This window comes from Muscardinus avellanarius (genome assembly GCF_963383645.1).
Source record: "Muscardinus avellanarius genome assembly, chromosome: 1".
NCBI classification, from domain to species: Eukaryota; Metazoa; Chordata; class Mammalia; order Rodentia; family Gliridae; genus Muscardinus; species Muscardinus avellanarius.
The window spans coordinates 210,040,424-210,066,122 of record NC_137786.1 but is presented as its reverse complement, the minus strand read 5'-3'; the positions used below and the strand labels follow the sequence as shown (position 1 = coordinate 210,066,122).

The following is a 25,699-nucleotide window of genomic DNA, read 5'->3' as shown; positions in this document are numbered from 1 at the left end:
TTGTGCCACTCTCAGGTACAGGGCTGTAACTATCTCCTGTATTTCTATCTTTTTAATAAACTTCTTTAAATCTTCAGCAACTGTCTAAGCTATGGATATTTATTCATAGCTCAGGACAAGAACCCGCGGGTTTTTTCTGGTTTTGGTCGTTTGGGGTTTTGTTGTGGTTTGAGGGAAAGTGTGTCCAGGACCGTAGCAGGGGTACCCAGGAACAGTTTTCCCACAACCATACTCTCCCAATCCGTAACACTCTTTACATAATGAATTCCCACTGCACTGAGATCAGAGCTCAGGCATCACCTCCACTGTCCTAGGCCTCCTTGGCAAGATCAAGTCACACGAACCTGCTCTGTCAGCTGGCAAAGCTGCACTTTTACATTTTACATGTGTGATTAGCTACCTGACTAATGACTACCTCCCCGACTGAACAATTCCAGGAGCTCAGGGTCCTGGTCTGTCTTCATTCCCTGTTGCCTCTCTAGCACCTGGCCATCAGGGAGGTCCTCAGATGGCTGTTGGTAAATCCCTCTCTAAAAGGAGGAGTAGCAATAAATACCAAGTAGTCTGATTCCAACCACAAAGTCCCCTTGCTAGTATGGTGCCTAGCAGTTAAGCAGGGCACAATCAATGTTTACAGAATAAATGACAGCTGACATCTATCAGCCTCTATTCCCACACTAAAAAACACGCTACGCGCAAGAGCCAATGGAGGAACCTTCCCTGAATCAGAGGTCTAGACAGACGAGCTATTCAGAACTCAACAGCCTCAAGAGCAATGCAACAGCTGACAGGAGAGGCAACAGGAAAAAAAATAAACAACAACAAAAAACAACCGAAGCGGAGGCTCCTGGTGGGGCTGGCCCTCGGTCCCAGCTCGAGTCCACATACCTGATGTTTTCGTTCAGCGCAAACAGTTCATTGCTTTGCAAGCCGCCCCCTTTGAAAACGTTGATCACCGCAGTCTGGACACTGCATGAAAACAGGAACAACTCCTGGTTAGACAGTCCGCCTTCTGGAGCCACTTGCACAAGCAGCTCAGGGTCGAAGCTGAGCAGAAGGGCCAGGAAGCCCGCGGCACAAGCATGGCCTTACATTCTCTCCCGGGAATCCATCATTTCCTCCTCAGCGGCCTTGGGGAGGAAGGAAGGCTGAATGCAGCAGAAAGGATTCAACAGTATCTCCCTCCCCTTGGTTGCAGACCATGTATGTGGGTCTTCCTCGCAGGCAGCCCCACTGGTGAGGTCAGGCAGCGGGGACGATCTCAGCAAAGGCCAAGGCCAGCACCCCTGGGCCCAGCACAGCTCAAAGCAACGTTTGCCACAGGCAGGAGCTGGTCTGTGACGGGGGTTCTTTCAGCTCCGCCACTCTTCCCAGGACAGCTTGGTGGCCTGGAGCTAGGACAATCCTTGCCTTGTACCTCCAAGCTACAACACAGCCCTAGGTTTTAGTCTTTTTATTTTTGAAACAGGGTCTCACTGAGTTGCAAAGGGCCTCTCTAACTAGCCGCAATCCTCCGGTCTCCATTTCCCAAATGCTGGGATTACAAGCGTGTGCCACCATGTTCAGTCAATCCTTGCCTTTCTGATAACACATTCCTTGAAAGTATTTTCTCCAGGCTGGCCTCTCTGCCCCGTCCAGCCCCACTGCTGTGGATGGGCAGGCACTACCGTCAGTTTCTCAAAAGGTCACCATTAACCTTAACACCACACTCTCAGGGACCCAGCCCAAATGACAGAAAAGGTGCAGATTATAATCTCCTGTATTACAAGCATCCTGGGCCTGTGTTTTGTTTTGTTTTGTTTTTGTTTTGTTTTGGTGGTACTGGGGATTTAACCCAGGGGCTTTCTACCTCCGGGCTGCTATGCTCCCAGACCCATTTTATATTTAATTTGGAAACAGGGTCTAAGTTGCTGAGAGCCTCACTAAGTAGCTGAGGCTGGCTTTGAACCTATGAGGTCCTCCTGTCTCAGCCTCCTAAGCACAGGGATTACAGGCATGTGCCACTATGCTCAGCTTGGGCCTGTTTTTGTTTTTGTTGTTGTTGTTGTTTGTTTGTTGTTTCTTTAAAGGATCTAGTTAACACCAAATAAAAAAGACCTATCCAAGTACCCTGTCCAGCCCCACATGCACAGTTGTGCTCTCTGTGTGCACACACTGAAACACTCATAAAGCCCTAAACTACCGAGAATTCAGTAACAATTTCAGGGAATTATCTGGTAGCTTAGTGGGAGAGCACGTGTCTAGTACAGAAGGCCCTGGGTTTGATCCTCAGTGCTGCAAAAAGAATAAATAGATGAAAGATACATTTGGTTTTACCAAAAGAGTATCTGCAGAGGTTTAAAAACTATGAGCCACAGAAGTAAAAGAGTACTGACTCAGCATGCTGGGTTCTTGGCGTGCATGGCCGGCTGGACGCCCACCCGAAGCTCTAGACGTCCCCCCTCCCAGGCACCTGTGGCTCACGGGGATGCGTGACCTTGGGTTTATACCACTCACTTAGCTTTTCACAGATACACGTCTAGTCTTCCCAGAAGGGCAGCAAGTTACTTGAGGTCACTAATAGGACCATACCCCTGGGCACTCAGACAGACCCAAGGGTATTACTGTTCACAAGGGTGTGAACAGTCATTGTAACTTCCAACTGTCCCCAGCTGATTTAATTCACCTTGATAGGCCAGGACTCCCAGGGGGTCTATGTTTTCAAAGTAAAACAAGGCGAGCTAATGGATACACTGGATCTCAAAAAAACTTATTGGTACGTCCATCATCATGACATTCCAGAGCAGAGACACCAAGAACCGGTGGTAGCAGCCACTCAGCCAGGCCCCCGGAGGCCCCGGCCTAGTCTGGGCGGCCTCCACTGCCCCCTGCCTGCTTTACCTGTTCCAGGCCGAGTTGGAGCTCAGCTGCAGAGCCTGCCGGGTGGCCTGGAACCGGGGTAGGTCACTGAGCACCGGAGAGCTCATGAAGCGCGGCCTCGGCCTGCGGAAGGAGCCCATCTTGTGGAGCTCGAGAGGCAGGATGGGAGCGAGGCCTCGGGTCATAAGTCCAGGTGAGGGTCCGGCTTCGCGTCTAAGACCGGAGGCTTCCGGCTGCCTGCAGACGGAGCTCCTGCCAGGGCTGCCTCCTGGCCTCGGGCTTGCTTAAAACCACGAAGTTAGTCGTCACCTGGAAAGAGAGGGGCAGGCTTTCTTATTTCTGGGCGGAGGATACCACATCTGAAATGAAGTTGGCCAGGACCTTATAGCCAGACTATCCTACAATGAATATGATACCCAGAAAGAGCCCCTGTTCTCCTCAAGCCCCCATCCACAGGTTCTTATAGGTCTCTTTTTTATTATAACAGTGTTGTCACCCCAGAGTGGAGGAACAGGGACAACGGGCTGGATGGAAGCCAGTCCTGCAGAGACCGATCTCTAAGCTGCACTGGACTCTGGTCCCATGCCTACCCTCAGACTGGGCACTGCCTGGGCTTCTGAGGACCCCAAAGTGCTGTGCATTAAGAGATGGCTTTCTGAGCTAGGCATAGTGGTGCAGGCCTATAATCCCAGTGCTTGGGAGGTTGAGACAGGAGGATTGCAGGTTTGAGGACAGAGTCCCCAAGTAGTATGACTCTTAGCAACCTAGTGAGACCCTGTTTCAAAAAAAAAGAAAAAAAAGAAAAGGCTGGGATGTAGCTTAAAAGTTGAATGCCCCTGGGTTCAATCCTCAGTACTACACACACACACACACTCTCTCTCTCTCTCTCTCTCTCTCTCTCTCTCTCTCTCTCTCACACACACACACACACACACACACACACACACACACACACACACAAAAGAAGAGACAGAGGTGGCTTTTTAAAGCAATGCTTTTTCAGGCATGGTGGTGCACACTTGTGATTCTGGTACTTGGGAGGCTGAGGGACAGCAGGATCACAGGTTGGAGGACAGCCTCATCAAGTAGCCAAACCTAGTGAGACCTTGTTTCAAAATTAAAAATAAACAAGGCTGGTGGTGTAACTCAAAAGTAAAATGCCCCTGGGTTCCATCCTTATTACCACAATAAAATAAAATAAAAACATCTCGAGGAGAAGCTCAGGGCTCGTGTCCCGGCACTGAAGACCTCCCATCATGTGTCCACAAATCACACGTGTGGCTCAGTGCTGCCCCAAGTATCAGTCAGCGCCTCTTCTCTCACAAACACCTCCTCACCACCACTTTCCTGCCGAACATTCCCCCAGGACCTATTTGCTAAGTGTGTGGTATTCATTAACCACTGTTTGATGTAGAGCACCCCAAAGATTTCTAAGACCCGGGCCCTGCCCTCCAGAGACACTCTGGGAAAGACAACTGACTAGTCATGTGTTCATTCATGTGGTGAGCACTTACTGAGCACCCACATGCACCAGGCACTCACTTGGTCACTGGGAGATACAGGGAGTACCCCTCAGGACCACGGCCTGCCCATGAGCACAACCACTCAGCTATCCGTAGTCCAGGAACACGTGTGTGTGTGTGTGTGTGTGTGTGTGTGTGTGTGTGTGTGGTGTGTTACTAGAGATTGAACTCAGGGGCTTTCTGCTTCTGAGCTACACCCAGCCCTATTTTATTTATTTCTTTTTTTTTAATTTTATTTTATTGGTGCACTGTATTCATACATCATAGTGGGATACAAACTTTTGTAGACATACATGCACACATCGCCCAGTCAGCCCCCACCCGATCCCCACCCCATTCTCTCCCCATCCCTCCTTCCCATGCTTGGCTTAGTGGTTGACATCTAGTATTATAGCAATTTATCCAAAATTAAAAATGATAATCTCACATAACAGTTTCATTTGTCTGATACCAAGCGTTTGATGATTTAAAGATAGCATTTCAATATTTCTTTTTGCTTTCTTTCTTACTAGAGCATATTTTTTTCTGTTTTTTTAGGTGAAACTATCATATATTTATATATTTATTTTTCAGAAAAAAATCTATCCTAATATGGAATATGAATTCTAGATACCCAAAACGATCTTGAAAAAGAACAAAGCTAGCAGATATATATTTTCTGATTTCAAACCATATAAAGCTACAATAATTGAAACAGTGTAGTACTGTTCTAAAGGCAGATATATAGACCATTGGAGTTAAATACAAGCCTAGAGCTAAATTCTTCCCTATATTGTCAAGTTATTTTTGACAAGGTTTCCACGAACATTTGGTGGTGGAAATAATAATCTTTTAACTAAATATTGTTGAAAAATAATAATTACATGGAAAAGAATAAAATTGAACCTTTACCTAATCCCATATACAAGTATTAACTCAAAATAGATAAAAGACCTAAATATAAATCTTAAGACTATAAACTTTTAGGAGAAAATCTGGGTCATAAAACCTCACAACATTGAAATTGGCAGTGATTTCTTGGATATGATTTCAATGGCACAGGCAACAGAAGAATATACAAACTCCCTAAAAAATAAAAGAAAATATTGTATATCCAAAGACAATGTAAACAGAGTTAAAAGTTACTAATAGAATTGGATAAAATATTTCCAAATGCTATATCTGAAGGTATATTAATATTCCAACTAGAAATCCTAAAAATTAACAACAATAAAGGCAAACAATACAATTTAGAGATAGGTAAAAGACTAACATAAATAATGAATCTCCACAGATAACCAATCTTAGTTGTCTGTTGGATGGAAACTCTTGTTTCTCTGGTTCTGGTGAGTGTTACCTATTTCTTCTTTGTAGTTAATCTCTTTGAGTATTTTCTCTAGCGCTGGTTTTGAAGACATAAATTCCTTCAGTTTCTGTTTGTCATGGAAGCTTATTTCTCCATCTAATTTGATAGAAAGTTTTGCTGGATAGGAAATTTTTGGCTGGAAGTTGTTTTCTTTCAGAGTTTGGAATATGTTACTCCAAGCCCTTCTGGCTCTCATGACTTGGTTTGGGAAGTCTGGAGTGATTCTAATTGGTTTGCTTCTGAATGTCAGTTGGCCCATTGTTTTTGTTGCCTTTAAGATTCTCTGCTTGGCTTCCACATTGGTCATTTTGACAATTATATGGCGTGGGGATCCTCTTCTCCGATCCTGTCTAAAGGGAGTTCTATAAGTTTCCTGGATCTGTGTATCAACCTCTTGCTCTATATTTGGAAAATTTTCTGCTATTACTTCCTTGAAGAGATTGTTGATCCCTTTGGTATCACTTTCTTTTCCCTCCTCTATTCCAATTATTCTTAGGTTAGCTCTCTTAAGATGGGCCCATATTTCTTCAATGTCAGATTCCTGCTGTTGGATATTTTTTTCTAGATTAGAAACTATGCATTCATTTTTGGATTGCTCATCTTCTAAGAGCGAGATTCTGTTCTCCATGTGGTCTAATCGGTTGTTTGTGCTTTGAATTGAGGCCTTTACTTCATTAATTGCATCCTTTATCTCTTTTTGGCTCTCTCTGAATTCTTTTCGAAGCACCTCTATTATTTCTACAGTTATTTTCCTGATTTGATCTTCTAGAAATCTCTGATTTTCTGTTTTATCGGGTTCTGATGTTGTGGGGTTGTGCACATTCATTACTCCAGTGTTATTCCTCTTTCCCATGATTTCGGAGGTTTGTGCCTTCTCTGGGTTCTTCCCTTGGGTCACTATGGCTTCACTTAAGGTGCTCTGGATCTCGAGTCTGTATTATCTCTGACCCCACTACTCCTTTACTGGGTTGTATCACAGAGTCTCCGACCAGGGAGTCGATAGAGGCTGCTTTAAACTATGGGGGGTGCCAGGTTGCACGTTCTCCTATGGTGTGATATCTCTGCCACCACCACTCCCTCACTGGGTCAAGTCCCAGGAGGCCCAATACTGCGATTTCTCCTCTGTGGCCCGCAATTTGACTCACTGTTCTTGAGTACGCAGATGTAGCTGTACTGGACTTGGTGAATTCACTGCTGCTGCCGCCGCCGGTGGCAATATGGCGCCTCTGCCACGCCCTCGGCCATGAGGCTGGCGTATTTTTTCTTCTCTGGTTTTGATTTCCACTCTGAATCCCTGCAGCGTGTGCTGAGCTCAGCCACTGGGAGCTTTAAATGCTGTCTGCGCCGAAAGATCCCGCCTGGCTGTTCCGCAGCGGCTCACCTGGCTTGCTGTAGCCGTCCGTTGAGTTCGCAGCTGCCGCCGGCAGTATGGCGCTGCTGCCGCGTCCTCGGGCGCGTGTGTCTCCTCTGTGGCCCTGAGCTCTGTTCTCAGTCCGCTTTCTCTCTGGAGCCTGGTGGGTTTTTTTGTTTTTCTGGTGATGGTGTTTTCTGGCTATGAAAGGCGCTCTTTTTGTGGTAATGGAGATTGGTTGTTAGCGGGACTCTTAAGCCCCGCTTTTCTCGGTCGCCATCTTCCCGGAAGTCCTATTTTATTTCTTAAAAATAGAGGTCTCATTTAGTTACAGAGGGCCTTGCTAAGTTTCTGAAGGCTATTTTGAAGCATGTGGTCCCCCTGCCACAGCCTCCCAAGTACTGGGATTATAAGTGTGCGCCACCACATCCAGCCCCTTTCCAAGACTTTTGATTTTTTCTTATCTACTGCTCCCCCTTCCCAGAATTCTCTTCCTTTTGCTCTAAGCTTATCTATATCCCGCTCACTCTGCAGGGAGGGGTTCAACAACACTGCTCCCTGCTGGCAGTTCTAGAAAGTCTTTATGGCTTTGGGGTAAAGGCGGTGGCTCCTGAGTGAACCTGGGTTCCAGGTCACTCCCAAGTTGTATGACTTCGGGTACACTGAATCTCAAGTCCTCGGGTGTTCACACTGCTAGCTTCCCAGGACTGGGAGACAGGACGTCAGAACAGGTGGCGGGCCCAGTGGAACAGCAAACGCAAGGGCCTCCAGGGACGGCCACTTCCCTTCAGCCCATCCCTCTCTCCTCGGTGTCCTTGGATCTATCATTTCTGTCTCTTATTGTTTATTGAATCCAAAGTCCAAGTGAATGGCTTACAATGATTTGGGCTCTGTCAGAAGGAAGGACCAAAAAAAAAACAGACTCCAGCCTTCAGCCTGGCAGGAGGAGAAAGTTCTGCAGCCACTGCCGTGGCATCTGAAGAAAGATAGCGGAGGTGCCACCGCCAAAGTAAACGTCAGCTGTGTTTGGACAGGAGCCAGGATGGGACAGGAGCCCAGTGGTTCTCCCAGGAGGGCACGCAGGTACATGTGGCTGTCTACAGGCAAAGTGGACAGTGTCGAGGAACTTGTCACACCAAAGATCCAAAACAGAAGCAATTGTCCTGCCTCTTGACTTCTTTTTGTTTTTTTTTTTTTAATCTAAAGGAAAGCAGATCCGCATACTATTTTCTCATACAGTCTTTGCCCCTCCACCTCATAATCAGAATGAGCTGATGGTTATTAAAATGTATCAATAAATGCTGTGGAAGTCATGATAGGCATGCTGAGTCTCAGAGAGGGTCTCCATAACTTTTCCAGGGCCAGACAATTTGGAACAATCAATGCAAACCAGTGAACGAGGCAGAGATACAAACACAGATTCCTCTTCAGAATCCTAAAGCTGAACCTGGCGTGGTGGCATACACCCGTAACTCCAGTACTTAGGAGGCAGAGACAGGAGGATCACAGGCTTGAGACCAGCATCAGGAACTTAGCAGGACCCTCAGCAACCTAGCAGCACCCTGTTTCAAAATTTAAAAAAGGCTGAGGGCATAGCTTGGAGGTAGAATGTCCCAGTACCACAAAACAAAACAAGAATCCTGAAACTGGCCAGCCCCGGGCTTCCGCTTATTAGCAATGGGCTCCCATTAAGACAGGGTCCCTTCCGCTGCCTGTGAAGTGCAGCTCAGCTGTGTAATTACAGAATATTAACTCCTTTTATGAGGACCTTGAACTTGAGGCGATGGAACCACCCACCTCCCACTTCGTGGCAGTGGCTCAGGAATGTCGGAAAGTAATGAACTGTCCAGTGTCCACCCCACACCCTGGCAACTCTTGTCCCCCACCCTCCTCAGCCAGCACTCCTGGCCCGCAGCTCCAGCCCATCCCCAGCCGCCTTCTCTCTAAGGACGATGACCACAGCTCCAAGCCCCTGAGGCCAGTCACACACACAAGGAGGTCCCTCTGACTCACTCACCTCCAACTGCCCCTCTCAGATCTGACAGGCTGCGTGTCACCTCCCCTGCATTCCTACCTGTGGGCAGAGCCCAGGACCCTCACACAGCACCAGGGGAGGAGCCTATGGGAAGCACTGGGAAGAGGGGCCACAAGACCCAGAGATTCCATGCTGTCCCTTCGGAATCCCAATGACATTCTTCACAGAAAGAGACAAAAACAGTGCTAACATCCATGCAGAAACAAAAAGACCCTGAGTTGCCCAAGCAACCTGAGGATAAAAAATACAGATGGAGGCATCACAATACCTGCTCTTGAAATACTGGAGAGCCACTGTGACAAAAACACCATGGAATGGGCATAAAAAGAGTCGCGCAGACCGACGAATAGCACGGAGGACTCAGGAATAAGCCCCGCACATACGGCCGACTGATTCTTGACAAAAGAGCCAAAAAATAGACGCTGGAGCAAAGACAGCGTCTTCAGCTAATGGTGCTAGGAAAGCTGGACTTTCACCTATGGAAGACTGGAACCTGATACCTGTCTCTCACACTGTACGAAAATCAACTCCAAGTTGATCAAAGACCTTAAAGGTAAAATCTGAAACTACGAGAGGAAAACAGGTCGAGACGTAGATAGAGGTGGTGATTTCCTGAACTGGACTCCGACAGCTCAGGAAATAATAGCGGGAATGGACAAATGGGAGTTTACGGCAGACTGAAAAGCTTCTGTACAGCTCAGGAAATAATCAAGAGAGTGAGGAGAACCTACGGAACGGGAGAGAAACGTTCAACCAGCCATTCAACCAATGAGGAGTAATACCCAGAATATATAAAGAACTCGAAAAGATGAGCAACAAAAAAATGCTTGATGCAAGTAATAAACGGGCAAGAAGAGCTGAAGAGATACTTCTCAAAAGGAATACGAGTGGCCAATAAATACCCGGGGGAAAAAATGCTCAGCATCTTTAGCCATCAGGAAAACGCAAATCAAAAGCACACGGGAATTCCGTCTTACCCTAGTTAGAATGGCTATTACCAGGAAAAGAAAAATGCAGGGGGAAATGTTGGTGGGAATGTAAATCAGCACAGCCACTAGGGAAAGAGTATTCAGGTTCCTCCAAAAACGAAAAGCAAAACTACCATCCCAAACCTCATGTCCCTGAGATAAATACACTGCCACGAGGACCCCTGCAGCCACAGCCCATAGGGACCGGAGGAGCAGGGAGGACACAAGAAAGCACAGACTGCACTGGTTAGATACCCACCCACTACTGGCTGTGATTTCTTCCACATGAAAAGAACCTGCTAACAAAGACTACCTCGGGGGCCGAAGGGGGATTAAGTGAGCAAATATTTGTATAGCACTTTGAACAGTACCTGGCAAAGAGAAAGTGCTTCATAAGCACCAGCTAAATAAACATAGTAAGATTGTCATTGTTCCTAAATCACTCACCTGTGACTGGCCTGGGAGAAACAACACTTTCCGCGAGGAGGAGGCCACAGCGCCTTCTGGGCTTGCACCTTCAGGCCTCGGCTAACTCACTACCTTACTCCCCGATCGATCCTTCACCTCTGTGCAACATATTCCTAAGTTTTGTGGTTCACTGTGCTTCTAAATCTCACCCCAACCCTGTAAGGCAGGCGGAGAGGGAAGCCTACCACAAATCACGACACTCAGGCCCTAGCAGGTGAAGTGATCGAGCCCAGGTCAATCCCTGTCCAAACAGGGCAGAGGTCAAGAGGCTCCAACTTCAAGCCTGGCCAACAAGGGGTGTAACAAATCCATTCTTTTTGTCTTTCTTCTTGTATGTTTCAAAGTATTTGTGCTATGAAATACATTTGAGAAGTATATCCACAGTTGGGCATGGTGATGCACACTTGTATTCACAGTACTTGGGAGGCTGAGACAGGAGGATCTCGGGTTTGCTGCCAGCCTCAGCTACTCCCTCCACAACTTAGTGAGACCTTGTTTTAAAATAAAGAATAAAAAATAGGGCTGGGGATGTAGCTTGGAGGTAGAATGTCCCTGGTACTGCAAAAAAAGAAGTTTGTCCACAAACATACATATTTTAAATGACACTGAAGTGATTACCACCAGGGTAAGAAACAGAGTACCACCAATATATTACCACCAGGTTAAAAAGTGAAATGCTGCTAGATGTGGTGGCGTACGCTTGTAATCCCAGAGCTTGGGAGGCGGAGGCAGAAAGATTGCACAGGTTCGAAGCCAGCCTCAGCTACTTAGTGAGGCTCTCAGCAGCTTAGTGAGGCCCTGTTTCCAAATAAACTATAAGATAGGTCTGGAAGTATAGACCAGAGGTAGAAAAACCACTGGGTTCCACTCCCAGTAACACACACACAAAAAGAAGTGGAATGCTACCTTAAAAACCCTGTGGGTTCCCATGTTTTGGATACTAGCACATGGGTTTTTGTTGTTGTTGTTATTGTTTTTTGTGGTACTAGGGTTCCTGGAAGCCCTTTTATCTCTGGTCTACACTCCCAGACCTATTTTATATTTTTTTAAATTTGGAAACAGGGTCTCTTAAGCCAGCAAGGCTGGCTCCGAACCAGCACGATTCTCCTGTTTCCGCCTCCCAGGTGCGGGGATTACAAGTGTGTGCCACCATGCCTGGCTGTTTTTTATTATTTTAAAAAATGCAGTGAGGCTCCTAGCACTTGGGAGCTGAGGCAGGAGGATCGTAGGCCCAAGGCCAGTCTTGGCAACTTATCAAGACGCTATTGCAAAATCAAAAATTGAAAGGACTGGGAATGTAGTCAGAGGTAGAATGCCCCTGGATTCAATCCCCAGCATCCCTTTACCATCCCCCCAAAAAACACCCAGACCTATCACACAAAGTGAAAGGCCTCCTTTCAGCCGCTTAAGAGCAGAGAGTTGAGAGTCCAGAAGCTCCATCCAAGAGAACTTTCTGAAATGAGAAAGGCTCCACACTTGTGCTATCCAATGCCACAGCCACTGGTTATGTGTGAATCAGAGGCATTTGAAATGTTGCCCATACAAAGGAGGGACTGAACTTCAATTTTATTTACTTTTTAATAGCCATACATATGTACCCCAAATACTCTTAAAAAGAATAGGTCTAGCTGGGCATGGTGGCACAAGCTTGTAATCCCAGCATTTGCGAGGCTAAGACAGGAGGATCATGGTTCGAGGACATTGTCAGCTATTTAGTGAGACCTTCTGCAACTCAGTGAGACCTTGCTTCAAAATGAAGAATAAAAGATAGGGCTGAAGGTATAGTCTGGACGTAGAATGCCCCTGGGTTCCATCTTCAGTACCGAAAAAAAAAAAAAAATTTGGTCTCTTCCTCCTCTCCTCCTCCTCCTTGAGCTGGGATCTTAATAAGTTGCTGGAACTGGCCTCAAACCTTCAATCCTTCTGTCTCAACTTCCTAAGTGCTGAAATTACAGGCACATCTTTTTTTGTTGTTGTTGTTTTGGGGTTTTTTTGTGGTACTAGGGATGGAACCCAAGGGCATTCTACCTCAAGCTATGCCCCAGCCCTATGTTTTATTCTTTACTGTTTTTTTTTTTTATTCTTTATTTTGAAACAGGGTCTCACTGAGTTGCAAAGAGCCTCACCAAGTTGCTGAGGCTGTCTGCAAACCATGATCCTCCTGTCTTTGCCTCACAAATGCTGGGGTTACAAGCATGCACCACCACGCCCAACTTACCTTCACTCTTAATAATAACATCATGGCCATCTTCCATCACTACAGGTCAATCCATTTTATTATTTCCAATGGTAGATTAACTATTGAACTTGGGGGTATCACGTTTTACCAGTGATACCACAGCCAGTTCCCTATGGATGGATATTTAGGAAGTTTTCAGGTTTTTGTTGTTGCTGCTGCAAAAAGGACATCTGAGTGACTTAGGAACTGCCTGGCTGTGTTTGCAGGGTGGTCTCAGCAGTGGAGCTACTGGGCCCAATAACTCTTAGCTAGCATCACTCTGTGGCTCTAACTCCCACCCCTACCTCTAGAAATAGCACTGCAGGAAAGAGGGTGGAGACGCAAGGCCTCAGCTCCCTAAGAATTGGAGGCCATAGGCTGTACCCATGGAGGCCTTAAAGTCAGAGGAGCTCCGGAATCCAGGTTCCCCCTACTGCTCACTCACTCACTCACTCACTGTGGAAGGCAGAAAGGAAATGCCCTGAAAGATATCTTCACTTCTTAATCTCCAGCACCTGTCAATATCACCATAACAGCTAAAGATATAATAAAGCTAAGGGTCTTGAGAGGAGGCATGTATTGTGGCCTGTCCAGGTGGGTTCATAAATGCAATCACATGCCTGCACATAGAGGGTGCAGAAGGAGAGTAGAGGCATCAGAGAACAGAGATGCTCATGGAGGGGAAGGTAATGTGAAGACAGAGGCAGAGACTGCAGACTGATATGGCCCCAAGCCAAGAAATGCTGGCAGCCACGAGGAACTAAAAAAGGAAGAAACAGATTTTTTCCCCCTTCACAGCCTAGAGAGAGTCTGCACCCCTAAAACACCTTGATTCTGGCCTTTGGGCCCCCAGAAGTATGAGAACATTAATTTCTGTTGTTTTAAGGTTGTGATAATTTGTTATAGCGGCCACCAGAAACTAATACGGTCCCCATGTGACCTATGGCCACTCTGAACTAATTTATTTACCTGAGAGATGGAAAAAAGGGAAATTACCTCAGAGAGATACTGTGGAGACCAGAAAGATTGGCTTGGAGGTTCCTGGCTTGGTACCTGGAACTATACAGGTGCTAGGCAGGTAGAGTGGAGGTTCAGGGGAAAGGTACTGGAGCCAATGCCTCCACTCCAGGGGACCCTGGGCAAGCAACTGGGGACTGGTATGAGGTGAAGGCCAGATGAGGTCATTCCAGAAAGACACTTGATAAATGCTACCTATTTCTTTTTTTCTTTTCTTCATTACTACCACCATTGTACTAGTCTATGGAGACCCAGAGTACAAAATGCCACAGCCCGGGTGGCTTACACAGCATACATGCATCTTGTTGCGATTGTGGAAGCTGGAAATCCACGGTCAAGGTTTCTGCAGGCTGGCTATTTCTGCAGTCTCCTCCTTGGTTTACAGGCAGCTGCCCTCTTACTGTGTCTTTCCTTTGTACACTCCTGACCACCCCTAGCATCTCTGCATCCAAACGGTCTCTTCTTATACTGACACTATTCAGACTGGATTAGGGCCCACCCTAACAACCTCATTTTAACATAAGCACCTTTCTTGCGTGTGTGTGTGTGTGTGTGTGTGTGTGTGTGTGTGTGTGTGTAGTACTGGGGATTGAACCCAGGGGTATCCTACCACTGAGCTATACTCCCAGCCCTTTAACTATTTTTTTTTTTTAATTTTGAAACAGGATCTCACTAGGTTGCTAAGAGTCTTGCTAAATTTCTGAAGCTGAATTTCAAATTGCGATCCTCCTGTCTGTCTTCTAAGTACTGGGATTACCAGCATACATAATCACCCATTTAAAGGCCCTCTCTTCAAATACAATTACATTCTGGGATTTGACACATGAGTCTTGGGGAGCGCATACACCCTCATCATGATCCTCATCATAAATCATTAGAAGCCCCATATTTCCAATTTAAGAAAATCAGAGTTCTGAGCTAGGCATGGTGACACACGCTTGTAATCCCAGTACTCTGGAGGCTGAGACAGGAGGATCGCACAGGTTTGAAGTCAGCCTCAGCTACTTAGTGAGGCTCTCAGCAACTTAGTGAGACCCTGATTCCAAATAAAATATAAACAAGAAAGAAAGAAAGAAAGAAAGAAAGAAAGAAAGAAAGAAAGAAAGAAAAGAAATCAAAGTTTCAGTCAGTATTCTTTCCTAAAAGGCCAAGGCAGTTTACACTGTCCCTCGGGAGGACCTTAAATGATCAGGGCTTGGGTGTTCTCACGGGTTTGCCTCAGTTATGTGGGCAAGCTGGGGTCCTGGGTCCACGAAGCACCACCAGGCTTCCAGGGCTCCTACCTCTCCAGACGCACCTCACACGGCGTTCTTTGAAAACCTCTGCACCCAGGATACAGGACATGCTTCCTGGAGGACAAGGATGTGCTGTCTTACTTTCTCCTGACAGCTTCTGGGGACGGGAATGGCCCCGCCTGCCAGACCAAGAGCAGAAGATGGTGCCATGGTGGCGCTTAGCAGAAAATGCAAATGAATTCCACTAAGGCTCCAACCTTTGACTATGAAAAGGGAAGTAGAATCAGGCACAACAACTTAAAATAAAGAAGTGGGTGGCTCCCAGTGACTCTGAGGCTTCCAGGAAAAAGCCATTGTGAGTGTAAACAACCAAGCCAAAGATGACCGAGCTACCCAGTTTGATGTGACCATCCAACCATCCGGAGGAGGATAAGCCGGTCCCCACCCTTCAGAAGCTCCTCAGCCAGAGCCCCGCAGGACTCCCTCCTGGGTTCCGAAAGCAGAAGTGAAGATCTGCGTCCTGCACCGTCAGGGCTGGGAACTGACCGCTCCTGCAACTCCACTGACCCTGCTGACTGCAGCCAGATCAGAGACAATGACACACTGCACACCGTGTGCCAGGCACCTGGCCTGTATTACCTTAGTGTTTAAGAGTGAACGTTGGGAGCCAGGCATGGTGGCTGCACACTTGTAATCCCAGCACTAGGGAGGCTGAGACAGGAAGATGGCAGCTTCAAGGCCAGCCTCAGCAACTTAGCGAGACCTGTTTTAAAATAAAAAGTAAAAAGGCTTGGTAGGTGCATGACTTGGAGGTAGAAAAAGCCCCTTTGTTCGATGTCCAATATTAAAAAAAAGGATTTAGGGAATGAAACTGAAATGAAACCTATAATGAAACTGAACAGAAAATATCAGTGTTTTGCATTTCAGGGAAACGTGTATATGGCATATACGCTGGTGTTCACTGAGTCCAAATGTGTTGTATATATCATTCTGCACACAGCACTCCAGACTTCATCAAAGCACCTGCTGATCCGTCCGGAGCTGGGTGCTGTCACCTCTGCTGAAAGCTTAACTTGTCGAAGGTCCATGGCAATGTGAGAGAGGGTGTTGGGACAAGAACCCAGCAGTCAAAGGCCCACAATACTCATGCTGCTCTGTCACTTCCAGGCTCTCACAGGCTTCCCCCAGCTCTCAGAGCAAATTCCTGAGCCCCATCCTGACAATCTCACCTCCTGCCCCTCCATACAACAGCTCCCTGGCCTTCTTTTCCTCCACCACTACCTGCTCTTCCCTGCCCCAGGTGAGAAATATTTTTCACCCATTCTTCAGGCTCAAACCCACATGCCCATTATCATCCATCCTTCACTTGCTCAGAGAAGCCCTTCTTTCCTTTTACCCCTTCATTCATTCCCATCAACCCATAGAGCTCCCTCTCCACCTCCTTTGGAGTCTCCTCACATCTATCTCAATGGCCAACTACAGAATCATTTGTTCTAGTTTCTGCAAGGTCCATGAGGGCAGACACCGGGTCTGTCTTGCTCTCAGGTGCATGGCCAGGACTCAGGAGAGCGCCCGTGCAGCAGGTGAGCTACAGGTCTCCATTAAGTGAGGGAACGAGTCAGCCACACGAGAGACACTACCTCCGGGAGCCTCAGGAACCGTAAGCAAAGCTCAGCTCCGAATAGCCATGCCTAAACAACGCAGGGCTTCTCACAAGCAGACACGCCGTCGAAAGTGAAATCTGACCGACCTGGGTAAGTTATTCATGTGCTCTGAATTTTACTTCCCTCATCTGCCAAAGGGTGCAGCACTTATCTCAGTGTTATTAAGATGGAAAATGAGGGCGGTGCTGCACATACGTAATCCCAGTATTTGGGAGGCGGAGACAGGAGGATCACAGGTGCAAGGTCAGCCTCAGCCACACAGGTCCTCAGAAATTTAGTAAGACCTGTTTCAAAATAAAAAATAAAGTAGGAGTAGGGGTATGGCTCAGAGGTAGAACGCTCCTGGGTGCAATCCCCAGTATGAGAGAAATATGCACACACATACACACCAAAAAAAAGCAAAGTGATTAAAAACAAGACTACTTAGATCAATCATGCCTTTCACGGTGTGCCACCCAAAAAGTTGCAGCTAGTATTCATATTTTTATTCAATGCTGTGTTCTTCACAAAAGCCTCTTGGGCTTCAAATGGTTTAATACGGCCAAGGTATGGAGAGATCGGCACCACACACACACACACACACACACACACACACACACACACACAGAACACACACTACTGAGGGACAGCAGTCTGAGGCAATTGCCACAGAGGAGAATGTGACAGATGCTACCCAAAGGAAAAGGCCATACCCTCTGATCTAGAAGTTCTACTTCCAGGAATGTGAGTCCTGGCATGGCAAGTGGCCTGTGGAGTGAGGGTGTTTATTGCAGCCTTCTTTATGCAAGCAATGTGCTGGAAACAACTTATATGCTGGCGAACAGAGGGCTGGCTATGCAACACTGGAATACTATACCGCTCTAAGAGGAGGGCCACACTCCTACACATGGGGCGGGTTGCTTTCCAAGGGAGGCCTTGAACAAAAGAAACGGCTAAGCATAAACCGACTATATGATGCTACCATCTACATAAAAAGATGAAAAAGACCATTCGCCTATTTCAGTTCATGTGCACAAAGCATCTCTAGAAGCATGATCCAGAATCGATTACTCTGGATTCTCCCAGGGCACACAGTTGGGTGGCAGACACAAGAGGGGGAACCTTCCTCCATGAGCCCTTCTGTGCCTTCTGAACGTTGAAATGGGAAACTGTATTCCTTGTTCAAAGAAAGAAAGAAAATAAGTAAGGGAGAGAGGGAGGAAGAAGGGAGGGAGGAAAGGAGGAAGGAAAGGAGGAATGAAGGAAGGAAGGAAGGCCGTCCACACAATTTGTGCTCCCAAGTCAGTTCTATAAGTTATAGTTCATTCATTCATTCATTCATTGCATATTTATTTTTTCAGCACTCATTCCACAAGGCTGCCTTGTGCAGGGATAAATAAAACACTGGTGGAAAAGATAAAAGGAAGAACCAATTACACCTCTCCTTTTTCTCAACATAGATCCCAAACTGGCCCAACAGGCTTAGTTTGCCCATCACAGTGAGAGAGCTTGCTCGGGCTAAAGGAGACATCCCCAACTCCATCCAATCAGACTTCTGCATGGCAGCATGCGAGCCCAGTTTTGCCAGACCTTGTTTTTCCTAAGACCTCAAACCAAATTTTTAGAAATGTGAAACCATCAAATCTGTAAATGTTAACAACAGATTTCCCAGGCTGACTGGCCCTTCTGGAAACAAACACATATATAGGTGACCTTTATATTATCCCATGACGGCTCTGACCCCGAGGCTTCTCAGACCTTTTACCCACAGTCTAAGCCAGGTATCACGTAAGCCTGCACTCACCAGCCGCTGTGGCCCTGGGCAAGTAGCTTCGCTCCCCTGGGTCTGCTGACTTATCAGTTAATTAAGGGTTGTGCTTAGCTGATGGTCAGGATTATCGTCAGCATCACCAGTTACACATTCAGCCCCAGCCTGGGAGCTGTGCAAACCGGGCGCTTCTGAGAGACTAAGCAAGGGCTTAGACCCTAACACGGCACACCCAAGCCAGCGCTCAGATGGGATTTCAACTCCAACCTGCCACCTTCTCCTTGACCCACCTCTGAACAAAACTCTCTCTGCCCCCACTCACCTTCACCCCACACCGATTCCTCCATGGAGGCCCTTTGTAGTATATACACTTCCAGATGATGTGCTCTTCAAAGACACAGGGCCAGCCAGCGGCACCTGAGGTATCACCAAAGGAGACAGACCAATCAGAACCCTCCAAGCCAACCCAGGAACTAGGTCTGGACTCTGCATCTCTCCGACACCGACACATTGATAAAAACCAGGTCAAGAGTAGGTTTCTTTTCTTTTCTTCTTTTGTGGCACTAGGGATTGAACTCGGGGGTGTTCTACCTCTGAGCTACAACCCAGACCTATTTTTTACTTTTTAGGATGAGAAGGGATCTAAGTTGCTGAGGGTCTAAGTTGCCAAGGCTGGCCTCAAACCTGTGATCCTTCTGTCTCAGCTTCCCAAGTACTGAGATTGTAGGCAATGCCCAGTCAGAAGTAGGTTTCTCAAAGTGGTAGGACCACTCCATATTGTAGCCTTTTATTTCCATTACCACTGCTGATGAGAACAGTATTAACTATCATCAGAGTCTGACCATGATGGGCAGACAGAGGGTGCCAGGCCTCTATTTTGCATTTATCATCTCAGTTCATTCCCACCCCAAACCAATAAGGTGAGTCTTATGATTCTCATTTTGCAGAAGAAGAGAAGGCTAGTAAGGTGGACCAAGAGTCACATCCTATGTGATTCCAGAGCCTGAGCTCCCAACTCCTCTGCTTCCCAGGACACTGGCATCTGCCACACACCAGAGTCCACCCACCCATGGCCTTCCTAGAAAAACATGACCGACACTTCTCATCTTCACCTGGGGCTTTGTTTCTGCAGAGCACCCACCTAGCAAGCTGCCCTCGTCCTGTTTACTGACTACATGTCTCACCAGCCCTGAGAGAACAGAAGCTCCTTAGAGGCGAAAGCTTTGCCTGCCCAGCTAACCGCTGCATCCTGATGCTGAGCACAGACACTGTCCACAACAAAGTTCCTAACAAACATTTTTAAATGATGGCTCAAAACTGGTTTGCTGAGCCCCTAAGAGCAGCTTTCTTATCTCCTCTTTACTGCCCACCAAACTGGGGTCCACCTAAGCATTCTTGCCTGCAGGGACATGGACCTGGGCCATCTGGGAGAGGAATCATGGGTCTCTTTTCTGGTCAGTGGAACCTACAAACAATAGAGTGAAGGTACTGGCAACATGGCAGAGCATATTTGTTTTGATTAAGGACTGACTTCACAAGTTTTAGGAGACAAAAGCTGGTCAAGGGATACTGATGTTTAAAAACAAACAAACACAAAATGTTAAGGGTCAAGTCTGATCCACAGAAAAGGCACAACAGGAAGCATGAGATGACTTTCTCAGTGCTGCCCTGGAAACCAAATCCAGACAGAAGAGTCTGGGAGCACAAATTTGGGCAACCGTAAATATTAGAGCAAACAGGATGCAAGCCGGAGGGTTTATCTCTACTCAACAGCATTCATCAAGTGTCTACAGGGTGCAGAAACCCAACAATTTAGTCTCACCTCAAAGTACCTTTTTTCTTTTTCTTTCTTTTTTTTTTTTTTTTTGATACTGGGGGATTGAACCCAGGGGTGTTCTACCTCCAAGTTATACCCCCAGATCTTTTTTTTCTTTGAAACAAGGTCTCACTAAGTTGCTGATGGTCTTGCTAAATAAGTTGCTGAGAATGGTCTTGAACCTGTGATCCTCCTGTCTCAGCATCCCAAGTACTGGTATTTTAGAAGAACCCCGCCACACCTGGCTCCTCAAAGTAATTATATCATTATATCACCATTTGGATCTGAAAACCACTGTATAATACCAAAACCAAAACCAAACAAAAAAAATACCTAGTTTGATATAAGGTAAGCAAAACTGTGGGGAATGCCACACATCTTACTCTGCCAGCCCCACTTTAAGTATCAAGGATTGCAGTTGTCTAGGTGTGGCCCATAAATGCTATCCAGAGTGATTCTGCAGTGCCTACCAGATGATAAGCCAAAAAGTCTAGACAGCAGCAGTAGCTAAGACTGACCATTATGGGAACAATTACATTTCTGACACATAAGGTATATAAAACCCTGGTGGGTGAGAGAGCAGACAAAGGCTCTGGTCTGGCAGCCAGTAAGAGTTTCAAGTGTGGGGAGAATGTGCTCTGGGTTAAAATGTGCTATTCATTAAATATTAGTTCCACTCTCCTGGCAGAATAAGATAAAATGCTTTTTCCTGAATGAAGGAGTGAAGCCTCCCCTAGGTCATGTAGCCACGTACAGAGAGTATTTATAATGGGTCCGAAAACAGATGGGGTAGACCAATTCAATCATTTCCTGAAGGCTGGAGTCCTCTTTAACTCCATTTAATTTGATCAATTGTGTGAAGGTCCAATGTGGCCTAGGATCTGAGAGAAGGGATCCACAGGGGCCAAGGAGAATGAACTCTGCAACCAGGGAGCTCAGGGTCCTGCAAAAAACGGCCCAAAGTAATACTATAAATGCAACTCCACACCGAGGGCTGTAACTAAAGGCTGGCAGCTGAGACAAGATTGAGGCAGAAAGGTTAAATCACATTCTAGAATTACGAGGCAAAGCTAATGAAAGGTCGACTGAATGCTAGGGGTTCTCCATTTTCTTGCTCATGACTCTAAAGAATATGGGTACTGGGGACAGAAAAGGAGATGTTGAAAAGGAAATACAAGCTTTCATAGGTGACAGCTTTAAACATTCAAAAAGTATGTATGCAAGGTCTCCTGTGAGAGACCAGGTTAAAATGAAAACAGTACGTTTTAATAAATATGTAGTAGGTGCCTTGTATATGGCTATAAAGATGAGCCAGATATGACTCTAATAATAATCAGGGGGGATGCTAAGTTTGGTCCATGGGCTACCCGTTTGAGGCCTTTACATTAGAGTGAGTGGAGAAAAATGTAGATAGTTCTCTGTGTGTGTGTGTGTGTGTGTGTGTGTGTGTGTGTGTGTGTGTGAGTGGTACTGGGGATGGAACCCAGGGGCATTCTACCTCCAAGCTATAACCCTAGCACTCTTTTTTATTCTTCATTTTTTGAAACAGGGTCTCACTGAGCTGCAAAAGTCCTCACCAAGTGGCTGAGGCTGTCTGCGAACCACGATCCTCCTGTCCCAGCCTCCCAAATGCTGGGATTACAAGCGTGCGCCACCAACGTCCAGCTTAGATAGTTCTTGACTGCAAGGACCAAGGGGATGAGAGGTACTGTGAAGGCTGTTGAGCTAGGCCTGAGGGGAAATGGATACAGGAGAGGGAAAAACAAGACATCAAACCAATAGACCTGCCGAGGCTGATGGTATTACACTCACCGCTAACATCCGCTCAACACTAAAGTTCTTTCTCAGATATGTCATTTTACCCCCAAACAACCCAAAGAAGTAGGCATTATGTTCACCTCTGATTTAGAAAGAAAGAATTACTGGGTCAGAACATGTAAGAAACTTGCCTATGGCCCCACAGCTTTAGCACAAAACTTTAGTCTAAGAAATGTAGCTTTCTAGAATCCCAAAGAGAAGAACTCCAGGTTATCCTACCATTCTTTATTAACAAGTCCAGTAGTAGGAGCTGGGCATGGTGACACACACTCATAATCCCAGCATTTGGGAGGCTGAGACAGGACGATCGTGGTTCAAGGACAGCCTCAGCTACTTAGTGAGGCCCTTTGCAACTCAGTGAGACCCTGTTTTAAAAATAAAAAAGACTGAAAAATAGGGCTGGGGGTGTAGCTTGGAGGTAGAATGCCTCTGAGTTCCATCCCCAATACCAAAAAAAAAAAAAAAAGCAAGTCCAGTAGTGACCCCTTATTCATGAAGGATATGTTCTAAGATTCCCAGTGGATGCTGAAACTATGGGACCTGGATACACCATATTTGCTTATACATAAGTACATATATAGGATAAGGTTTAATTAGCACAGTAAGAGGTTAACAATAATAAAACAATTATCACAATACATTAAAACAGAGTTTGCACTTAAGGGTCATTATCAAATAAAATAAGGTTGACTTGAACACAGGCACTGCACTACACAACAGCTGATCTGATAACCTTGACACCTGCTAAGTAACTCACAGGCAGGTAGTGTATACAGCGTGGGTATGCTGGTCAGAGGGATGCTTCCATCCAGAGCAGGACAGAGTGGAACAGCACAAGATTTCATCACTCTACTCAGAAGGCTGAATGATTAAAAACTTACGAATTGTTTACTTCTGGGATTTTCCATGTAATATTTTTGAACTGTGGCTGATGGTCGGTAACTGAAACTAAGAAAAGAAAAACCATGGACCATGGATAAGGGGAGAATTCTGGACGGATTCCCGAGGCCTCCGCTGGTGATTCTAGTACATTAGGCCTGAGGTCTGGTACAAAAAGCTGGACCAAATTTCTTCCACATGATTCTGATATACAACTAGGCTTAATGACACTGGTCTAGATCAATGCTCTCAACCCCGGGTGACTTTGTCCCCTGTTTCCCAGGAGATATCAGCATGTATGGAGACATTTTTGGCTGTCACCACTGTGGGGGGTAGGGACAGTGGCGATACGAGTACCTGGTGGGAGGAAGCCAAGGCAGTTGCTAAGCATCCTACTATGCACAAGATAGCCCCACAACAAATAATTCTTCACCCCAAAACGTCACTAGGGCAAGACCAAGAAACCCTGGTTAAGACTGGTGTCTGGGTACTCACACCAAAGGCTGAGAATCAGTACCATCAACACCACCTGGGAGAAGTTAGTGTTCAGGCCCAGCTCAGACCCACCAACTCCGATTCTGTGGTCCAGCGGGATCCCCCGGGCACTCGTGGTCACTTGGAGAAGCACGGCTCCCTTAGCCATCATGGAAAAGACCCTTGATGGCAGGCTGGTGTCACCATTTTATAGATAGGAAAACTGAGTCCCAGAGCAACGAAGTGGAGTGACTGTCCCACAGTCTCAGAGCTCGTTCAAGGAAAAACTGAGACCACATTCCAGGTATCAATTCCCTGACTCGTGTTATCTCCCAGAAGTGAGTTAGAATCAAGTGTGGGCTCAATAATTCTGCCCCACTGAAAAGTTGGTACCGACCTTTGGGAGGTGTATGTGTGGATTTGGGGTAGGGGGGCATAAAGGTTTTTCTGAGGCCTGAAAGGAATCTATTGTTCTGCTGGTAAAGAATTAAAAAAAAAAAAAAGAAATTCTCAAACACCACAGAGGATTACCGTGTTTATTCACTGATTTTGCCTGCAGATATTTTACAAGGAAAACAGCCATTTGGCTCCTACCGTGGGGGAGTCCCGCAGCCATCAGGACAGTACTGAGTTTTCCAAAAAGATGGCAGTGCCCACACGGTCGCCCCCAGACATCTGGGGAATGACGCTGAACCAGTTCCGGAGGAGTCTTTCGGATTAAAAGGCAGTGTAAAAGGGTTTACGCCAAGGATTTCTGTTGCTGAGGTCACGAACAGGCTGTGACAGGATCCAAAGGCGCTTAGTTCAGACTCATATAGACACACGCCGGAGTCAGGGGAGGCTTTTGCCCCCAGCCTGAGGGAAGAAGACAAAAGCAAAATTTCTCAGCCGTTCTCCCAGGCTTGGCTAGAACTGACCCTCTGGTTCCAAAAGGCCAAAGGAGCCCCAACCAGTTCCTGCAAGCTTGCATGTGCAAGGAACCCCACTGCTGTCAGAGATGGGCTCAACTATACAGAACTCAGGTCGGTCAAAAAGAACCAGCCAAGCTGGAGAAAGTTCTGTGATAATTAAAGTAAGCGCAGACCAGAGAAACTGGAAGTGTTTGCTAGCGTTTGGCAAACATCAAAAGTGGAGGTTGAACACTGATGTGTGAGAGAGGATTTTATGTGGCACCACAAAATCAAGGAGAAGAAAGGAGACGAAAAGCCCAGGGAGAAAGATTCCTGAACAAGTCATGATTTTATGTAATACATCATTCTATGCAAAGAAAAAAAAAGTTGTGTGCGGCACTGGGAATTAAATCCAGAGAGGTTCTGTCAGTGAATTACACCCCTGGCCTTATTTTATTTTACTTATTATTGTTATTATTATTTTTCTTGTGGTACTTGGTACATAACATAGGAGCATTCTGCCTCTGAGCTACACTTTCAGCCCTATTTTATTTTTTATTTTGAAACAGGGAGTAAGTTGCTGAGGCTGGCTTCACACCTGGGATCCTCAGGTTTCAGCCTCCCAAGTACTGGGATTCCAGGAGTGTGCCACCTGGTCTATGCCAAGAAAATTGTACAACTAATTAGGATAGGTTATGTGGTCATGATCGAAGAGGAAGAGAGAAGAGAGATTTGGTGAGGACTCTCAGCCTTCACAGCCCTTCTGGTAAACTGACTGGGCTCCCCAGAGCAGGCTCAGTCTGGGAGAGAGAGAGAGAGAGAGAGAGAGAGAGAGAGAGAGGAGAGAGGAGAGAGGAGAGAGGAGAGAGGAGAGAGGAGAGAGGAGAGAGGAGAGAGGAGAGAGGAGAGAGGAGAGAGGAGAGAGGAGAGAGGAGAGAGGAGAGAGGAGAGAGGAGAGAGGAGAGAGGAGAGAGGAGAGAGGAGAGAGAGAGGAGAGAGAGAGAGAGGGAGGGAGGGAGGGAGGGAGGGAGGGAGGGAGGGAGGGAAAGAGAGAGAGAGGGAGGGAGAGAGAGAGAGGGAGAGAGAGGAGAGAGAGAGGGAGGGAGGGAGAGAGAGAGAGGAGAGAGAGAGAGAGGAGAGAGAGAGAGAGAGGAGAGAGAGAGGGAGAGAGAGAGAGAGAGAGAGAGAGAGAGAGAGAGAGAGAGAGAGAGAGAGAGAGAGAGAGAGAGAGAGAGAAAGAGAAATTAGAGAAATTGTTTCTGGATGATGAACCCAGGGGGATTCTACCTCCAAGCTACACACCCAGCCCTATTTTTTTTATTTTGAAACAGGTTCTCACTAAGTTGCCACAGCTAAGCTTCTAATCAATCAGTGAAGCTCTTCTTTCAGCCT

General features: G+C 46.6%; 1 protein-coding gene across 1 annotated transcript in view; it reads right to left on the bottom strand.

Moving 5' to 3' along the window:
• The window catches only part of PRR5L (proline rich 5 like), a gene marked incomplete at both ends in the record, with an annotated part of 66,121 nt that extends 63,077 nt beyond the window's left edge, over positions 1-3,044 (bottom strand). The window contains 2 exons of the mRNA XM_080718742.1: positions 889-969; positions 2,881-3,044. Coding sequence (XP_080574868.1) covers positions 889-969; positions 2,881-3,044 — 245 coding nt within the window. The remainder of the gene's footprint in view (positions 1-888; positions 970-2,880) is intronic.
• Positions 3,045-25,699: the final 22,655 nt, after the last annotated feature.